The sequence below is a fragment of the Typopeltis vanoorti genome, chromosome 16 (assembly GCF_054136105.1).
Source record: "Typopeltis vanoorti isolate ZY-2024b chromosome 16, IOZ_Tvanoo_1.0, whole genome shotgun sequence".
Lineage (NCBI taxonomy): Eukaryota > Metazoa > Arthropoda > Arachnida > Uropygi > Thelyphonidae > Typopeltis > Typopeltis vanoorti.
In genome coordinates this window covers 72,060,346-72,081,174 of record NC_143564.1, presented here as the reverse complement: position 1 = coordinate 72,081,174, position 20,829 = coordinate 72,060,346, and the positions used below count along the sequence as shown (strand labels likewise).

General features: G+C 36.7%; 1 protein-coding gene across 6 annotated transcripts in view; it reads left to right on the top strand.

The window, feature by feature from the left end:
* polybromo (protein) overlaps window positions 1-20,829 on the top strand; it is a 686,480-nt gene that overhangs the window by 340,448 nt on the left and 325,203 nt on the right. For all 6 annotated transcript variants that reach the window (XM_090406695.1, XM_090406694.1, XM_090406697.1 and 3 more), the window contains one exon: window positions 1,920-2,058. In XM_090406695.1, the coding sequence (XP_090262821.1) occupies window positions 1,920-2,058 (139 nt within the window). The remainder of the gene's footprint in view (window positions 1-1,919; window positions 2,059-20,829) is intronic.

Genomic DNA, 20,829 nt, shown 5'->3' with positions numbered 1-20,829 from the left:
TTTCCAAAGTATGTTCAATTACACTAACAGGGAATCTGATAAACACCAGCTAGAGATAGAGGTGAAAGTTTGTCTTTTGTAGTTGTCAAAAGATTAGAAAATTGTTGATTGGAAAATTGACTGTCACTTGATACCCACATGTTGGTTATCAAGTAACATTATTTTAAGTTTATGCTAATTAATTCAAAAATGCCTGATACATATGGGATCAGAACTCTGCATTCTGTTATCGTCTCCTTTGGTATAGAATTGAACAAGTCCAATATCTGTTGAATATGATGTTGAATATGTTGAATGGAATCAAATGAATATTATATTCATTTGATTCCATTAAAGATTTGATTGTGAGAAACTTGCTATAATGATGAAGGAGAGGAAAAAAAATATTATGCACTTTGTAATCAAGGTTTTGGCAACTGCAATCTTCTAGAAGGCACAATATTCTAGTGAAATGTTAGAATGAGACCAAATGAGAAATATGTCATCTTGTGTATTGTTCCCAGATGAATGGTTGAAAATGAAGTATTCATCTCCAGATGATTTAAATAATGATTAGCAAAGGTGGGAATAGAGGGTTCCTCGTGGCTGTACCTTCAATCTGATTATAGATATTATTTTTCTTAGCTAATGTTAGTGAACAGACAGAAGATTGTTAAAGCTGACCATAATATCAGGTGCTTGCAGGAAATGTCTTTGATCTTGTCTAGAAATTGATAAATGATCTAAAGCATCTGATATCTGTACACAATAGAAAACCTACTTTCAGTGGCATAATATATACCGAAGTTCATGCCTCCCAGAAATAGTAGTTGTCAAAATGTTAATTACAGGGCACATAGCATCTGTTCCTCTCCATAATAGCCAAAAACACATGGTGTTTGGCCACCTCAATCTTCTAGCAGTGGTAGCATTATGCGGCCACAAAACTCATAAATTTAGTGTTTCATGCTACCAAAGAGGCTCAAACATTTGTCTGAGGAGCATGGGTGCCACTTTGATCCTTATTTATCCCTATTTATGCTAGTTCCCTCCTAGACAGATTCCTACAGCATGATGGTTTAATCCCTGTTAGCACGGATTGGGCATATCTATTATTACTAACAGACGTGTCAACATGGAGTTATAGGCAGAGGATTTTGTGTTGATGCAGACAAAACCTGACTTTCAGAGTTTGGTATACTGAACATCAATTGCATTAATGTTTCAGGTTTCAGAGGTGTTTAGCTCTAAATAGTGCAGTTTTGCAAGCTGTGTTGTCTCCAAAGAAGACCATCCTCAGCTTCTTTTAGTACCTTTGACTCTGCTATTTAAATTAATTAAATTAAATTGATCATTATAGCAACTCTTATGCATTGCAAGACTGCATTCAGGTATATGTTTGGTAGTGCTAATTTTTGACTAATAAATTTCATCACTTTAAATGCTATCTTTTGATGAAAGAATAACTGCATGCAATAACAAGGGAGTTAGTAATAATATATTAAAAATAACTGATTTTTATTTTTTGCAAGAACGTACAGTGGGACAGAAGAGCAGTATATTTTGAATAAAAAATTTAACTACAAAATCACATACTAGTTTTATCATTCTCTGTAATAATCTGCTTAAAGATTTTCTTTACTTTTTTTCGGATGACTGTAACTCGATACAGATTTCAAAAATGCTTGTAGGGATATCCTGTGTTTCTGATGATCATTCATTGATACATTTTTCAGTCCCCCCCCCCCCCAGGTTATCAAGTATGCATTGCTGGAAATGCCAAAAAACAAATGCTTTTGGGCAAAATCATTCAGATTGTAACATTATGATATGTGTAAATAATTTTTATTAATGTTTATTCTGTGATCTATAAGGGAAATATTTTTAAATAATCTGTAAAATATTTAGTTGAATGAAATATAAATGTTTCCATGTTACAGAGAAAAAGGAATGGAGCCACATGTAATTCATATTGAGAAACTTTGGAGGGACAATCAAGGTGAACAATGGATATATGGATGTTGGTTCTACAGACCAAATGAGACCTTTCATTTAGCTACCAGAAAATTTTTACAGAAGGTATTTTTTATAATAAATTGAAAAAAAAAAAAAAAAAAATCAAAGATCAACAAATCCCAGAAACATGATAAATATTTCCATTTTTGACAGTAATTTAGCAATTCCAACCAGATTTGGTGGGTTGGAATTACTGCTAAATAAATGTTTCCATTATACTGCTTGCCATTTTTATTTTATCAGTGTGTGTTCTGCCCACATGCATGCGTGCACACACGCACACACAGATAAAATAGATGTTCTAAATATATATACAAATCAAAGAGTATAATTTTTATTTATTTATAATGCTTATAATCTGATTTTGTATATTGGTAAAATATGGTAATGCTAGATATGTGTTTTACACATTACCCATTACCGTTGGTCTTTTTGCTGCTGCTTATATAAACAAATGATAGATATTTCTTTATACCATAAATTCATAATGGTGCTGCATGAGATGATCCCCCCTTGAATGATGTATAGACAGTGACTAATCCTTGTCTACATTATGTTGATACGGTGCTTCTCTAATTTTGCTAGTTTTGCTTATTTTCTGTTCATACTTACTACATTGGTTGTCTTTAGTTTGTTTCATCAGTTGGCATTTTCACTGTTCACTCATCATCATATTCCTGACATGTACCCTCAAGGGGGGTTTACAGGTTATTATGATAGTACTACATGAAAAACAGGATATTATGATGGTACTACTTACATCATTACTAACTTCCTATCAACAATTATCTTCCAAATCAGTCTGTTATCTATCAAGACTCGCATGTTATCAGCTCTTATATTTCTCTCTTCTAAGGCACTTTTTACTGTATCAATCCACCTATATCTTGGTCTTCCTCTGGATCTTTTTCTTACTGACCTTGCAGAGAACACTTGTCTTGCTAATCTTTCCTCTTCCATTCTGTTTAAGTGGCCATACCACCTGAAATTAGCTCTGCTAACAATGTTAAGTTCTTTCCTAATATCCTCATTTTTAATATGATATTGTCATTGATGCATCTGTTCATGCCCCTAATCTTTCTCAAGAGTCTCATATCTGTGGTCTCTAGTCCTTGGTCAAGTGTTTTATTTCTAACCAGCTCTCAGATCTATAATTGGTTTGAACACTGTCTTGTATACAGCTAATTTAGTGTTTTGACTAATTTCTCTCTTATTCCATATAAATTTATTCAGTTGACTTCCTACCATACTGGCTTTGTTCATTCTGTTTTCTATTTCCATATTTAATTTACTGTCTACACTAAAAATTGTGCCTAAATAGCTGAAATGTTTTACTTGTTCTATAGGTTCTCCATTCACAGTGCAGTTGATATATTCAATGTTTCTGCCTATTTTCATTGCCTTTGTCTTGTTATTGCTGATTTTTATACCATATCTATTACAACATTTATTTAATTTAATCAGGGAATCTTGTAGAGTTGTACCGGATTTATTTCAAAGTATAACATCATCTACATAAAGTAAAGAGTTGAGATTAACATTTCCAATTTTGATATCAGGTTTAATACACTTTGATTCATAATGTAATCCATATAGATAATGAATAACAGAGGGGATAATTTACATCCTTGTCTGACACCAGATTTAACATTAAACCATCTTGCTGTACTTCCTTTATTCTAACTGCTGACTTACAACTCAAATAAAGACTAAGTACTGCTTGATATAATGCCCCATTGAAACCATATAACTGTAGCGTATTGAACAGCTTCTTTCTTCGCACCTTGTCATATGCCTTTTCCAGATCTACAAAACTTAAATACAGATCTTTGTTATATTCTTATGATTTCTTAACTATTTGTCATAAAGTGAAAATCTGATCCTGACAGCCTCTATTTGGCCTGAATCCAGCTTGTTCTTCACCAAGGTTCCCTTCCACAATCCTTCTGAACCATTTCTCAAGTATACTTGCATAGATCTTGCCAGGAACACTCAGTAGGGAAATACCTCTGTAATTCTCACATTCAGTTTTATTTTCCTCTTTGTATATGGGTACTACGAGAGCTCTACTCCAATCATCTGGAATTTGGCCCTCTGTCCAGGCCTTCTGAACTATGCATTGCAGCCACTGCAATACTTTTATACCTACATACTTGAGCATTTCTGATCGAATATCATCTACTCCTGCTACCTTTCCAGATCTCAGGCTTTTGATGGCTTTTCCTACTTCAAGTATGAATATGTATTCCTGATTGCATGCCTGTTGAGTGTTTTTTTTTTCCCCCACTGTGCTGTCACTGCTTATTTCATTTAGCAGTTTTTCGAAGTAATTACTTCATACATCAAGAATATATTTTTCTCCAGTTTACATGTCATCTTTATCATCACTATTTCCTTTTACAGCACTCTCCTCCATTTCTGAGCTTTTTCAACAGCTTGTAGAATATTTTGTCACCTTCCTGTTCACTGTTCACTCTGTTTACATAAAAGAGGGGAAGGAGTCCTTTACCACACAGTACTCCACCTGGCAGGCATTTGTTCATGTTATATCATCATGTTTGTTGTTTATCCCAGCCATAAGTTTAGACTATTGATATCTAAATTTGCATCTGTCTGTCTGTGTAATTTGCATGAAGTTTTTCTTCCCTTTGTCTGATGATTATAACTGATATAGATTCTTAAAATGTTCATAGGAATATCTTGTAGGTGTGCATATACTCCCCCCCCCCCACACACATACTGTAGCATTGAGAATCTCTTGTATGGGATTAATGTGCTAAAATAAAAGTTTTAGATAACAAATCACAGGTGGAAGTGATGACATTAAAGTTTAAAACAGCTTGTTTTGCAGTATAATATTGTTGGAACTAGCTATAGCTTTGTTAAGCATGACAGAATATCATTATTAATTAACAAGAGTTTGAGTACTGTGCTATTATTAATCAGCTGGGGAGCTTTGATCTCTTCTTTCACCAACCATTTGTGTTCATATTTCATTACATACATTTATTTTTCAGCTCTTTGATTAGTAGTGTTTTATCGGTGCCCAGCATGTTTTCTTTGGTATAACTGTCACATGCTCTCTCTCTCTCTTTCTCTCTTTTTTTTTTTCATTCTTAGTAATTATTTTCTCTTCATTCATATTTCTAATATATTTTTCATGTCGATTAGCTTGATCTTTCATCATATTGTCACATCATTTCTTTTCCACATTTTCTTTCAGGTGTCAAACATAACTATTTATCATGCCTACTCAAGTTTTTTTTTTTTTTCCCCTAAATATAATACAAATATAAGTATTGCTGAAAGTTTATTTCATTGGTTATGAATTAAATTAAACTTGCATTGAAATTATATTCTTGTTTAATCCTTTATATGTGTAAGATAATAAAGTTTGTGCATGAAGAATCTTCCTGTCTAAGCTACTTGTATATAGAGGCTAATGATCACATTAATTGTTTTAATATCCCATAATGCAGGCACATGTCCTTTTGAGTGTTGCATTATGGGATACTAAGGCAATTAATGTGAAGTCATTAGCCTTTATATACAAGTAGCTTAGTTGTGAAGATGCTTCATACACAAACTTTTTTTACTTATGCTTGGATAAAGAATTAAACAAGAATATAATTTTTTGTCGAGTTTAATTAAATTTGGTAAGCATTACAGATTCTGCTTAACCTTTAATTGTTAAAAAATTAGCACAATGTATTCAGAAGTAACGTAAATTTTACACACATATCTTTAAGCATTATAAAATGCAAGCTATTAGACTGTTAACGTTTAGTATGTTAAAGTTTCTTGAAGGACTTTTATCTTACAATGTGAAAATTGATTAGTGTTAAAAACTTTCTGCTATAATGCTGTTCCCAAAAATCTAATGAATTTATTTACATTCTTCTTCTTCTTCTGCAGCTTTTCACACTTAAGTAGGGTCGCTGTTTATTGTGAGTATCCCCCACAACTTCCTGTCTTGGGCTATAGCTACATCCAAGTTCTTCATCTCAAGTCGTCCTCCACCATCTCCCTCCATCTCTTCTTTGGCCACCTGTGCTTCCTCCTCCCCTGCACATCCATCTGCATGACTTTCTTCCCTCATACTCTATATCCCTCCTCATCACATGACCAAGCCATCTCAACCCTTGCCTCCTGTATCTTTGCTCCTAAGTTTGTAACTTTCACCATTCCCCTTGCATAGTCATTTCTCAGACGATCCTTTCTAGTCACACTGCACATCCATCTAAGCATTCTCATTTCTGCTATCTCCACACTGCTGATGTTATTTTTCCTCAGGGCCATAGTTTCCATAGCATACGTCATAGCTGGTCTCACTACTGTCCTGTAGATTTTGCCTTTTAGATTGATTGGCACCCTCTTATCGCATAGCACTCCATTTTCCTTGCATTTTCTTCATTCAAAATCCCTTTATTCTCCATCTGTTTCTTATATCCACATTCCTCCTTAATACCCTTCCTCCAGAGTCTTTGATCTGTCTCACATGTACGATGTCCTTTGATACCTTATTTCTACATTTTGCCAATCGATAAATCTCTCACTCTCTCTCCTTCCTTTGTTTCTAATTGATCATAAAGATCTTTATATGCCATGGCCTTCGCCTGTGCAACAACTCTCTTGTCTTCTCGCTTTTTCTCTCTGTACTCCTCTCTGTCCTCTTCTACTCTTGACTCGTCCCATCTGCTTTGCCTTCCTCTTAGCCGTCACTGCTTCTTGTACATTATTATTCCACCACTAACCTTCCTTCTGCTCTCTAATCTTTCCGGATGTTTCACCAAGCACCTCAATTGCACAGCTTAGAATTACTTTTGAATTATGTCTCCACCAGTCTTGTACACTTTCTAGTCCATCCGAAATCCTCTCTTACACCCTCTTCCTAAAATGGTTCCACTCTCTTCTTTTAAGCGAAACCACTTAATTGTCTTCCTCCCATGGCTTCCAAAGATTCTTATCTCTGACCTTATTTTAAAGTCTGCGCACTGCAGATGGTGTTGCTGTGCCGCTTGATCTGTTGGAATTACCTTACAATTTGTTACTGCCTTAAGATGTTTTCTTCTAGTCAAAATGTAGTCAATTTGTGAACTGTTGTTGCCACTTCTAAATGTTATCAAATGCTTTTCCTCTTACAGAAAAAGGAGTTCACAATTGCCAGATCAAACACTGCTGCGAAGTCCACAATCCTCTCTTTTTCCTGGTTCATCATTCCGACTCCATAGTTGCCATGCACCCTTTCACAGTCCCTGTTATGTCTCCCTATGTGTCCGTTCCTGTCTTCTCTGACAAACACCATCTCGTTTTCTTCCATTATCCCTCATTTCTTCATCTAGCACGTTCCAGAATTCATCTTTCTCTTTTGCTGTACACCCAACTTATGGGGCATATACACGTAAGACACCTAGTTGCTCTTCTCCAAGCCCCACTTTCATTTGCATGATCCTGTCGTTCCTCCTCCTACTCACTTCCAGTACTTCGCCCTTCATTCTGTCACACACCACAATTCCGACACCGTTTCTTCCCTCTTTATTTGCTTTAGAATAGAACAATTTATACCCGTCTCCTAGTTCCTTCACGTTTTCCCCTTCTACCTTGTCTCCTGCATGCATAAAATGTCCAATGAATTTATTTACATAAAATTTTAATAAACTATTGAGGGAATATTGAGGGAGTTCCACTGCATAAAGGTGGTTCCAAGACTGCTATTGTAAATTACCAACCGATTAGCATATCAGGAATCATTGTCAAGGTCTTAGAGAAAATAGTCAAGAGGAAAATACAAGATTGGATAGAAGAAAATGGGATACTGTATCGGGGACAGCATGGTTTTGTGAAGGGTAGGTCATGCCTCAGTAACTTGCTCACGTATTATAACACAGTGACGGCTGAACTGGATAAGGGTAATGGGTTTACGGTGATTCTACTGGACCTTGCCAAGGCCTTTGACAGGATTCCACATGGAATTCTAATCAGTAAATTGCAGCATATGGGAATGGACATAGGGTTGGTGAGATGGATAGGAGGGTGGTTGACGGAGAGATATCAGAGAGTGGTTTACTCGGGAGTAGAGTCCACAAGACGGCCTGTTACTAGTGGTGTGCCACAAGGATCTGTTCTTGGACCACTGCTGTTTAATTTGTTCATAAATGATATAGGAAATGATCTGAGAGGAACAGTTCATTTGTTTGCGGATGATGCGAAGTTGGGTAGGGCAATAGTGAATGCAGATGACGTCAAAATTTTGCAGGATGATTTGGATAGATTGGAGGTCTGGGCTAAGGAGAATGGATGTCAGTTTAATGTGGCAAAATGTAAGGTTATGCATTTTGGGGTGAAAAGATTGGCGGCAGTTTACTGCATTGGTGGAACCCTGCTCCAGGAAATTGATGAGGCACGAGATTTAGGAGTGTTGGTGGATAGGGAATTGAAATTTAGGGGACACATTGCAAAAGTGACCAAAACAGCTCATCAAATCACTTGGTTGCTGAAGAATACGTTGACAAGCAGAGACAAGCAGGTTATTGTTCCTCTGTATCGAGCCTTGATAAGACCCCATCTAGACTACTGTGCTCAGATTTGGTCACCTAGATTTCTTCTTGATGGGGAGGAGGTGGAGAGGATCCAGAGGCGAGTGACCAAGATGATAGCAGGTCTGTGGAATGAACCGTATGAGAACAGGTTGAGGATTTGTGGGTTGCAAAAATTGGTTGATAGGCGGAGGAGGGGAGATATGATTGAGACATTCAAATTACTGAAGGGTTTCTATAAAATTAATTCAGAAGATATTTTTGAGAACAGGGCTGGTTGTGGGAGGACTAGGGGACATCCATGGAAACTGGGCAAAAGTGTGGTTAGTAAAGGTGTTAGAGCTGGGTTCTTTACTTTTAGAGTAGTGAATGAGTGGAATGCGCTCCCTGAGTCTGTAGTGGATGCTGTGACAGTGAATGAGTTTAAGGCGAGGTATGATAGATACTGTATGAATGTCAGATAGTTGTGATGAATATGATTGGGGCCTCCCTCGATGAGTCTAATGACTCCCTGGAGTTGCCCGTAATAATAGTAATAATAGTAATATTTCAGTTTCAGTTTTCTTCATGGTATTTTTTAAGAAAATTACAACATATACTAATTATTAATTATAATAAATTGAATTAATATTTCTAATATTTTGGCAAAGTCAAATTGCTATCATATGGAATAGTACAGTACAATATATGCATGCAGGCACCAACAATGGATAAATGAGGCTGAAGCATGGGAATCAAAATTGAGCCTAAAGTCCTAAATAGTGCCCCTAAGTGGGCTAATGGGTCTTGGCTGTTGGGCTTAAGTTTGGAATATGAGTGATTCCCAATTTTAGGGTGGTTTCATGCATCCAAACTTGTTGAGATTTGGACATTTTCTTAAGGTTGAGGCAGAGATTCTAGAAAGAATCTCTCATGCTTATTTGTTGCAGTTCGGTAGTGACCATCTTTCAGCGTATCTTGTGGTGGGTACCCAAAGCACGATCAGCAAGTCCTGAGTGACTGTGGTGGTGGAACCCAATATAATCCTTGTATTCTACAATTCCAATATTGGCTGTTCTGCTTGTTTGGTCTTAAGAAGACAGTTTGCAACTGCAAGGAACTTGGTTAGTACATAGCAGGTCTGGGGGTTGTGGCTGGTCTTTGGTGGAGCAGATAAGGGATACTAAAGAATATTAAGGGATATGTAAATTGTATTATTTCACTATAAACAAAGAGTAAAATTAATTAAAAATACCACAAAAAATAGACCTATACATTTCAGCATTCAGGTATGTTAATTTTGAACATATCCTTATGGTATATACAGTGATTTCCAACTTATGACGGGATCATTGGAATGGAACCTTATCATAAGTTCAGGACTGACTGTATATTTATGCATAAGACTTGTCTTAGAACTATGCTTACAAAAACTAGTCTGGGCAGGTGTGTCCAATGCAAATAGCAAGTTTGTGTATGACAGTTCAACTGTAAAAGGATATTGGGCAGCTGTTGCTTATGTTGGCCTGTGTTTAGCAGAAATGGGGTGCATAATGGATGCTGGTGTTCCTGAATAGCACCCATGGAAATATCTACAGAAGAGATGCAATGCAGAAAGTGAACATCTGTGAGATAGTGGTTGTAAAGAGAAAGAAGTCATCAGTCAACCAAATGTTCTTTTTTGAATAGCATCGCAAATTAGAGAGGTTTTACGTACACACCTAAAATGTGAAGGTGGTATTCGAAGGTTGAACAAATTTTCGACAGAGTAAGTAAATGGACAGATGCAACATAATATCTTGAGTGAAAGAGAATGTCAGGGTTTGAGGAAGCTGAAGATGTTATAGAAGCGATGTGATTATGCTAGGAAAGGCTAGGAGTGTCAGTCCAAAAAGAGGGATCGTGTCCTCACTTGAACTGAGCATTATCAAAGGTAAGAGGAGAATCGAAGAATTAAGTTTTTTTTTTTTTGTTTTTTTTTTTGAGAAAAAAGAGAAAACTGTTTTTGGTGATTTTGAAGATAACTAGATTGTTATAACCCCATTGAAGGATGGTGTGGAAGTAAGTGCTTAGGAGATTTATTGTAAATGAATGCTTGAGATGGTTGAGCACTGTAAGATTGATTACATGAGTAGGATGAGTGAAGAGTTTTATCAACAAAACTATGAATAGAGTTTGAGGTTATTGAGGGAAAGTTTTATGTATAAAACAGCAGAGTTTAAAATTTATGTATAAAATAATGGAGGTGAAATAACAGCCCTGAGAACACATTAATAAGAAAATCTGAAGCGAGAACACCTTCCACTGTTACACGTAATGCATGACCTGTCAATCCAATTGCAAAGGAAGGAAGACCGACCATGGCAGTTTGCTGAGAAGTCCCCAGTATCACACCATGTCAAATGCGTAGGAAATGTCAATTGTAAAAGCATAGGGTTCTCCATACTTGTCCTACATCACCCACCTCTGGCATGTGCTCAGAGGTAGGGTGATGTAGGTTCTCCAAGTGGTGAAGAAGTTGACCACTGATGACCTTCTCCATTGCTTTAGAAAACACTTAGGTGAGAACAATAGGTCAATAGTTTGAAGGTTAACACTTATCACCTTTTTTTTTTTTGAATTGGTTCTAATAGCATGAACTAAAAAACCTTAAACCCCACTCGGGGGGTTAAGATTTTTAAGGCTTTAGCCTATTCTTCGAAAGGTCCTAAGTCACGATAAAGGGGGAGAGTTGACATCAGGAAGGTCATCCAGTTGTAAAAACAGTGCCAAAATTCATATGATGAGTCAAGTAGTGGACTATTTGAGGACTGCTAGAGTGTACCCCATAAATGATGCACAGATACACTGCCCTATATCTGTGATACAAGGGCAGGGGTTACTGCACCAAGAGCAGGTGCAGCTAAAGAAGCTAACTCCTAAAAGACTGAGGGTTGCCTTACTGAATATGGAGAGTATGACTGGTAGAGGAAGATGATGAAAAGAAGAAGAGTGGGAAAGAAACTCACCACTGAGTTTCTTGCACATGTTATGTGTACAAGAAACTAGGTGGCGAGGCAACAAAGCAAAAGAACTGGGAGATGGTTACAAGTTATTCTATAGTGGAGCATCAGAGATGGGAAGAAATGGAGTGAGAATTATATTGAGTAAAGAAATGAAGGACTGTGTGCTAGAAGTAATTCATAGAAATGATAGAACTATGCATGTGAAATTAAACTATAAAGATTAAATAGTTAATTTGATTAGTGAGTATGCCCCACAGGTTGGATGTACAGATGAAGAAAAGGTTGCATTCTGGACAAATGGATGAAGTGATGCAGGGATTGAAGGAAGAGGAACATGCATGTAATTATTGGGGGTGATCTAAATGGACATGCAGGTAGGAAAAATGAACAGTGTGAGAGAACACATGGAGATCATGGGATATGTGAAGTGAATCAGGAAGTGTTAAGAATAATAAATTTTGCAGTTGCATTTGAAATGGCTCTAGTGAATACTTTCTTCAGCAAGAGGGCATAACATCTCAAATTGACATGCAGAAGAACACATTTCAAGGAAGTCGGGAACTGTGGGATAATTCCTGGAGACCACGTCACTTCACAGTATCAACTACTCTGCATGGACTTGCATCTCAAAAGAGTGAAAATAACAAGAACACAAGAAGTGCAGAAGAACACACAGGATAAAGTGATTTAAACTAAAGGAGGAAGTAGTAAAGAACAGATTTAAAGAAATGGTTCTTGTTTTCAAACTCAGTTTTTCTTGAATAATGTTTGTATATTTGAGTCTACAGTTCACATCTGGTAGCTTTTCAACTTTGATTTGTTTCAAAATTTTCTTACTTTAGGATATAAAAAGAGATTTCAGTGATTTCCAGCAATGGTGGCAACACAGTGCAGACACAATCAGAAAATGTGGCAAGGAGATGCTGGGAGAAACATCAGGCAAGATAAGAGAAAACAAGGAAATCTGGTGGTGAGATGAAAATGTACAAGCAGTGATACAAAGGAAGAAAGCAGCAAAAAAAGTTTGGAATGCCTCCCAGAGGGATGAAGATCATGAGCTCTATAGAGGAAAGAAGCAAGAAAAGCAGTGGCACAAGCAAAGGTATATAAAAATTCGTATGATGAATTAGAAATGACTGAAGGATAGAAGAAGGTTTACAGGTTGACTAAATATCGGAGTAAAGCAATGAAAGATCTCTCCAAGGTGAAACAGATTAAGGAAGCAGATGGAATTAAGGGGAGGCTGTCTGAGGAAGAGGAACTACCAAATGAAGAAATGACTAGGGTAATTGACAGAGAGGAAGTGGTGAGAGCGATGGCCAAAATGAAGAGTGGAAAGGCTGTTTGGACCAGATGAAATACCGGTGGAGGTCTGGAAAGCATTAGCAGATGAAGGTATTGAATTAATATGGAATCTGTTGAAAGAGATCTATAGTTAAGAGGTAATTCCTGAGGAATGGAGACAGAGTGGGGGTCGTACCTATATATAAGGGAAAGGGAGATATACAGAACTGTAGTAATTATAGAGGAATTACACTCGTCTCATACAATGAAGTTATTTGAAAGAATCATAGATGGAAGGCTGAGAAAAGAAGTTAGTATTGCAAAAGAACAGTTTAGTTTTATGCCTCAAAGAGGAACTGTGGATGCTGTATTTATTCTAAGGCAGATGATTGAGAAATATATGGAAGGATAAAGGCCACTACATGTCGTTTTTATAGATTTAGAGAAAGCATATGATGCAGTACCTAGAAAAGAGATTTAGAAGCTGTTTGAGAATAACAGAGTTTTGAGGTAACAGTTGGTTTACATCATGGATCAGCACTCAGCCCTTTTCTCTTTAATGTAGTAATAGATACTTTGACAGTGCAAATCAGAACGAGAGCACCTTGAAGTATACTATATGCAGACAATATTGTGCTGTGTGCAGAAACAAGAGAGGAAGTGGAACAAAAGCTGATAAGGTAGAACAGGTATTAGACGAAAGAGGACTGAGAGTTAGCAGAAGAAAAATTGAATATCTGGTGTGTGGTCAAAATGAACACTGAGGATGATGTGGTGCTGAATGGAGAGGTCATAAAGAAAGTAGATAAATTCAAATATCTGGATTCATTAGTTGATAGTAAAGGTGAAGTGGAAAGAGCAGTCAATAACTGAATTCAGGCAGAATGGAAGAATTGGAAATGTTGGGAATTTTGTGTGATAGAAAAGTTCCAGTGAAATTGAAAGGAAAAATATACAGAGCAGTAGTGATACTTACAATGTTATATGGATTTGGAGACACTGCCTATGAAGAAGTCCTATAGAAATGAGGATGCTTCAATGGCTGTGTTGAGTAACAAGGAAAGACCAGGTGTGGAATGAGCACAAGGTGACTGCAATTACAAACAAAATACACAAAGCATGTTTAAGATGATATGGACATCTAACGAGGTGAAATGAAAAATATGGTGGATGGAAATACAGGGAGGAGGAAGAAGAAGAGGAAGACCAAAAAAAGAGGTGGAAAGATAATGTAGAGGAAAATCTGAAGGAGAAAAACCTGGACAAATATGCAGTCTACAATAGAAACCAGTGGAGAAGACTCATCAGAAACAGCGATCCCATATAGAAATGGGAGCAGCTGAAAAAGAACGTGAACGGAAAAAAATTTTTCTCTCTCCCACATAACAGGTCACAAACCTATGGTACATAAATATGCACTGTGAGTTGGAATTGTGCCAAAGCATCCAGGCAAAAAATCCAGCATATACCCAATGGCTTCTGTCAAAAACTCTGGCCACTTATTTGGCATACACTATGGTGGCGATTGTTGCTAGCCTTGGGTCTCTTTTTGCCTAATCCTCTCTGAGCTTAATTGTAGTTACAAATCTAGTGGTTCTTACAAACGCATAATTTAATTGCCTATGTAAAATCAGCATAGAAAAAATATTTCTATTTTTTTTTTCTATACGAGATTTTACAAAGACCTACTCTCTCTCTCAAAAAATTTTTTTCACAAAAACTTTTTTCTTAACCTGTTGCCTGCACGTTTTCTGGAGAAGACATGACTGATTTCACCCTTTTAGGTTTTTCTTGGTCTCAAGTTGTATTGCATTTGAACAAATTCTCTATTTTCATCATTAAACATATTTCTTTTTTCCCTTTGTATTTCAGGGGGTTTCTATATCTGACATCCTGGAAATTATGATCTGCAAACCTATGGTTTGTGGATCATAATTTTTTTTTTTTTTTTTTATTTACTGAAACAAAGAAGTCAAAAGCAGGTTTGATCTTTCTAAGCAACAAATATAAGACGTTCTATTCAAGAAATAAGAATCAGGGAAAAGATGGAGTACCTATAATATTCAACACTGAATATGAGGAATAATCTTCTTGAACAGCAGGCAATATCAAGTAGAGTGATTGAGACTAATATCAGAATGGGGAACTGGATAATAACACATTTGTGCTTATGGTCGCATAAGCACAATGGTCGAAGTACTATGAAGAAAGAAATAAAGGGTATTTTTTGAGACATCAGAGAAGGCAGCTGACACAGTGAAAAAGGAAAGTTAATCCTTGTTGGAGATCTAAACAGCAGAGTTGAAAATAATTACCAGACAAGAATGTTTCCAGAAAATTTGGAGAAAAGAGCAAAGCTAATAATAGTGGTAAGTACCTGTTAGATTTCTGCTTAGGACATGGACTAGTTATTACTAACACCATGTTCCAACATAAAAATGTACACAAATTCACATGGAGAGAAGATGCAAGGAATAAGAAAAGTCTTAGGCACAAGAGTATACAGAGATTTGAAATAGAAGTGATCACCATTTATTGTACAGCAGGATAAAATTGAACTTCGTATTGAAAAGAAGGGTTGAACAGCTACCAGATGTGAACTGTAGACTCAAATATACAAACATTATTCAAGAAAAACTGAGTTTGAAAACAAGAACCAAACCTTGGAGATTCAGTGGCAAACCCTAATGAAAACTTTGATTGATACAGCCAAAGAGGCATGTGGTGAGTAATCTGCAAGGATAGAAAAATCAGAATTCCATGGGGGCTCAAGAAGTTAAAGAGGAAAGTTCCTGGCAAGTAAATCACCTTAATAGCCTACATCCAAGAATCCAGTTTACTATGGAAAAGGAAAAGAACAATTGTTTACCCTTCCTAGACACCTTAGTCACACGCCTGCCTAATGATACACTTGCCTTCACTGTATACAGAAAACTCACACACACACACACAGGCAGATATATTCACAAACTCTCCCACCACCACCCCTCTCAACAATATGGCATTATTAAAACTCTTACCAATAGAGCTCACAATCTTTGTTCCAGTGGAACCGCCCTCACTACTGAGCTTAACCACATACACAACACCTTCCTCTCCAATGGCTACAGTGATCACAGTATCAAAAAAATAGTCAGTTCCTCCCCCATTCTCCGTCTTTCTCGTCAACAAGATTTTAAAAATGCCATCACCATACCCTACATCCGTGGCACATCCGAAAAAATAGCCAAGATTCTAAAAAAGTATAACCTACACACACCATATAAGCCCCACCGCAAACTTGCTACCCTTATCTGTTCTACGAAAGATCAGCTCCCTCCTCTCCCTCTGCCTGGAGTTTACAAAGTACCCTGTTCCTGTAAGCTGGCGTACTTTGGACAGACAGGCAGATCAGCATCCATCCGCCTAGAGGAACACAAGTCTTACATCTGTAAACACCACTATGGTCATTCAGGCTTGGTGGACCATGTCTTGGACACCACCCACAGGGTATCATGGAAGAAAACCACCATGCTCCATCACAGCAAATTCAAGAAAAAGAGACTATTCTTAGAAGCAGCAGCAGCTCTCAAAATTCAACCAAACCTTAATAAATACGGTTGCATTAAGCTTCCGAAGATTTGGGAAACACTCATCACCAGAGGTCCCACCTTACATTCCAGGCCACCTACAACCGTCCTTAGAGGGCGCTCCACCTAGATAGGACTTTAGTGTCACCCACGTGGTTGGGCTGAGTATTGTTTGATATTTGTGTACATGTTACATTAGTTATTTTTGTTATCCCCCGTCGATGTCCTAGTGACTAGGACGAAATATAGGAAGTATTAAATTCTTTTTTTTTAATCCTTTCTGAGTGTTGTAAAAAATCCATTAAGCCTCCAACATGATGTCTTCACAGCACTTAAGCCTCTACACACAAATTGGAGATGTTGGTCAGCTCTTTATGCAGATGATGTTATACTCCTAAATAAATCCATAACAAGTCTGCATCATTCCAAATTTTTTTCTGTCCTTGTTTGATTCCGTGACCAAATTGACTAACTGCTCTAATGGATCTGGTATGAAACCGACATTGAAAACATCAACTGCATCCTGCCTATAGAACAAGTAAAATATTTCAGCTATTTAGGTACAATTTTTAGTAAAAATGGTCAAATTAAACTTGGAAATAGACAGCAGAATTAGCACAGGTGGTATAGTAGGAAGTGAACTGGATAAATTTATGTGAAAGAAGAGAGTGATGAGTCAAAACAATAAACTAGCTGTATACAAGAGAAAAAGCAGTGTTCAAACCAATTTTAACTTATGGATCTGAGAGCTAAATTAGAAATAAAACTTTGTATCAAAGACTGGAGACCACAGATATGAGAGGCCCAAGAAAGATTAAAGGACTGAACAGATGACATCAATGGCAGTATCATTAAAAATGGGGATATTAAGAAAAAACTTGACATTTTTAGCATTCAGGAATGTGTTAGCAGAGCCAATCTCAGGTGGTATGGCCACTTAAACAGAATGCAAGATCAACTATAGTTAAACAAATCGCAGCACTTCTCAGGTGCCTCTCTTTGGCGGAGGCCATGTATAATTAATGATAGTCTTGGACTTATCTCTGATCCTACCGGTGGAGATTGAATTGCCCCCTCCCTCCCCAGTCTTCAAAAGTTAAATAGAGCTAAAATGGCCTCACCTAATCCCTATATCAGAATAAAGGCATTAGCTGTGTCCTTTGCCATTATGGCAGGGAAAAGACTCAGAAGAAGATCATGATTGATACAATAAAAAGTGCCTTAGAAGACAGAAATATAAGATCTAATAATATTGGAATATTGACAGATAACAGGCTAATCTGGAGGATTAACCTCCGGATTAGCCCCACAATTCTTCTTCTTATTATTATTATTACTATACCGCCAAGGAGTCCAAAGACTCATCGAGGGAGGGCACCTGCTGTACAACTCTGTCTCCACCACTCAATCCACCAACTGACCGCAACTACACCAATGCCATCTACTGCTGACTACCACCAGTAGTATTTCCAAAGACAATCAGAGACATCCATGCCCACGGCGGGATTCGAACTTGTAGCCTTTTTGGCTGGAGAGCAGATACGCTAACCACTTGGCCATCCAGGCTGGCATTGTTGATAGGAAGTTAGTAATAATGCAACTTTGTATGTTGTATTTATCATAAGATTCTGTACACCACTGGAAGGTATATGTCAGGAATTTGATGATGAGGAGACATATCTTTTCCCATTATAACCAAACTATGCACAGAATGCTTGCTTTGAAATTTTGCCAGGAGTACATCAGAAAAATATTCAGTAGTGTTGATGCCAATAAGTCTCCTGACTATGATTGCATTCCTCAAGCTAAAAGATTGTGCTCTAGAACTTACATCTCTTTTATATCATATCTTCAAGCTCTCATACTTGATTGGCATCTGTACAGCAGTTTGAAAACAAGCTTGTATCCAGCCTGTTCCAAAAAAATAAAGCAAGATTAAAAGTTAACCATCAAGCTATTAAACAATAAATTACATGATAACCACAGTAATTAACTTTAATGAAAGGAAAGTACAGATATTTCATAGTGAATATAATAGTACACTATCAGTTCATAGAAACAAGCAAATCAAAGAAAGGTACATACAGCAGTCAATGGTTTAACAATTAAAAACTGTTGCCATGTTCTAGAAATTAATATTAATAAATAATATTATTAAAAACTTTAATTAAAAACGACTCTCCTACAACAGATCAATAGCCATTCAATTCACCATGGAAAAAGAAAAAGCTGATAGTTTACCATTCTTAGACATCCTTCTTACATGCACAGCCTCCTGTAATTTATCAATCAGTGTTTATCGAAAACCCACCTTTACTGGCAGATACATTCATCAAAAATCTGCTCATCACTTCTCTCAAAAAATTGGTGTTATCAAGTGTCTTTAATTAATAGTGCACATAATGTGTGCTCCTTTCCTTCAAGCTTACAACAAGAACTTCTCACTATCAAAACATTAATGGAATTTAATAGTTACAACCCTAATCAAATCCAACAAATAATTGACTCCTATGTTCCAAACACCTGAGGATTCTTACAGATTGCAGGGTTCCAATCCCTTATATTTCTGGCATCTCTGAACTGATTGGTAGAATTTTGAAGAAGTATCATCTCGTTCCCACATATTTCCCTATCAACAAAATTTCTCACCTGTTACCATCCACAAAAGACAAACTGTCACCTCTATCATTAGCTGGCATTTACCTGATACCTTGTGAATGTAATCTAACATACTTTGAGCAGACTTGCTGTTCTGTGGAAAAGATAATATTGATGAACATCAATATTATCTTGAATACATGAAACCTCAAAAGTCTGGTGTGACACAGCATAGTATCGACACTAAACACAGTATCCAGTGAGATGAAGCTTGTCTTCTCCATATAAGCAGATTTAAATATGAATGCCTTTTCAAAGAAAGTTGTAAAGTCCTTTTACATAGTCCAAATCTGAATTGGAACAATTGGCTCTCTTTATTAAAAACTAAAATAGTTTTTAATAATTTTATTAATATTAATTTCTAGCACTTGGCAACAGTTTTTAATTGGTAAACCACCAACTGCTGTATATACCTTGTATTCCCGTTTCTTTGATTTGCTTGTTTTTATGCACTGATGATGTACTGTTATTTTCAGTATACAAAATATCTGTACTTTCATTTCATTAAAGTTAATTATTGTGGTTATTGTGTAATTTATTGTTTATAGTCATGCCACAGGTACCTTTAAAGATTAGACATCAAGCTATTGTCCTGACCTCAGTACTCTCAAAAATAATGGAAAATGTAATCAACAACTGATTGCTTTACTACTTCACCATTAAGAGTGACCACTTGAGTTTCAGAGAAACTCAAGTGGGGCATTCTTAATGGTTCCACCGCATTTGACCCAATCTGGCATTGTGGCCTTCTTACTAAGCTTATGTTAACATCTTATGGTATTCCTTCTTCCTTTTGTAAATGGATTCCCAGCTTCCTCTTCAGTCATTCATTGCAAATCATGGTGAATGATTTGCTTTCATCAGATTTTCCAATCAATGCTGGTGTACCTCAGGGTTCTGTCCTTTCTCCTATACATCATTGACCTTTATCTCTTATATGCAGTCTGATTCATAGCTTTGCCGATGACAGTATACTCAGCACTCCACGTTTTCATTTTCAAAACCTTGTAGTGTTCAAATAATTAATGCTTCAAGATCTTCTCTAATCATTGCCATTAACACTGATCTCCTCACCATTCTCAAATTAGGTAAGGATAACCTGGTGAATTTTATTGTCATCAAAATGCAGTCTGTCCCATCTCCAGAAAGAGAGACTATGCCTCCCTCCTGTCACTTTTAAAAAACCATATTCTGCTTTGGCAACCAGGATCTATTTTCTCTTTTCGGGTTAAATTTCACATCTAACCTATCCTGGCATAAGCGTATCAGATCCATAGCCTCTGCAGCCTCCAAGAAGATTGGTATTCTTTTATAATTTTTCATTCCAAACAGTTCCAAAACTTCACTTCTGCTCAAGTCCTCACACTTTATAAAGCTCAGATTTGCCCAACATTAGAATAATCTTCTCATATTTGGGGTAGTACTCCTAAGACCTCCTTCAGAATGCTTGATAGTATTCAGAAAAAAGCATTTCATTTAATTGGTGACCTCTCCCTCATTGACTCACTCTAGTTGCTTTCCACATTCAGTGCATACATCAAACTAACAGTCTTCATCTGCTCAGGAAAGAAAAAAAAAGTAAAATCCATCCTCCATCACATCCGGAAGTGTAAACTATCCCTTGCCTGTAACTTGGCCTGCTATAGACAGCTTGTGGATGATTTGTTAACATGTACTCTTCATAGAATATAAGAAATATGTTTGCCACCATCGTTATGGCAAGTCACAACTGGCAGATCTGTTTTGGACTCTCCTTCACACAGAATTAGATGAAAAAACTGTAGTGTCACGTTTAATTGATTA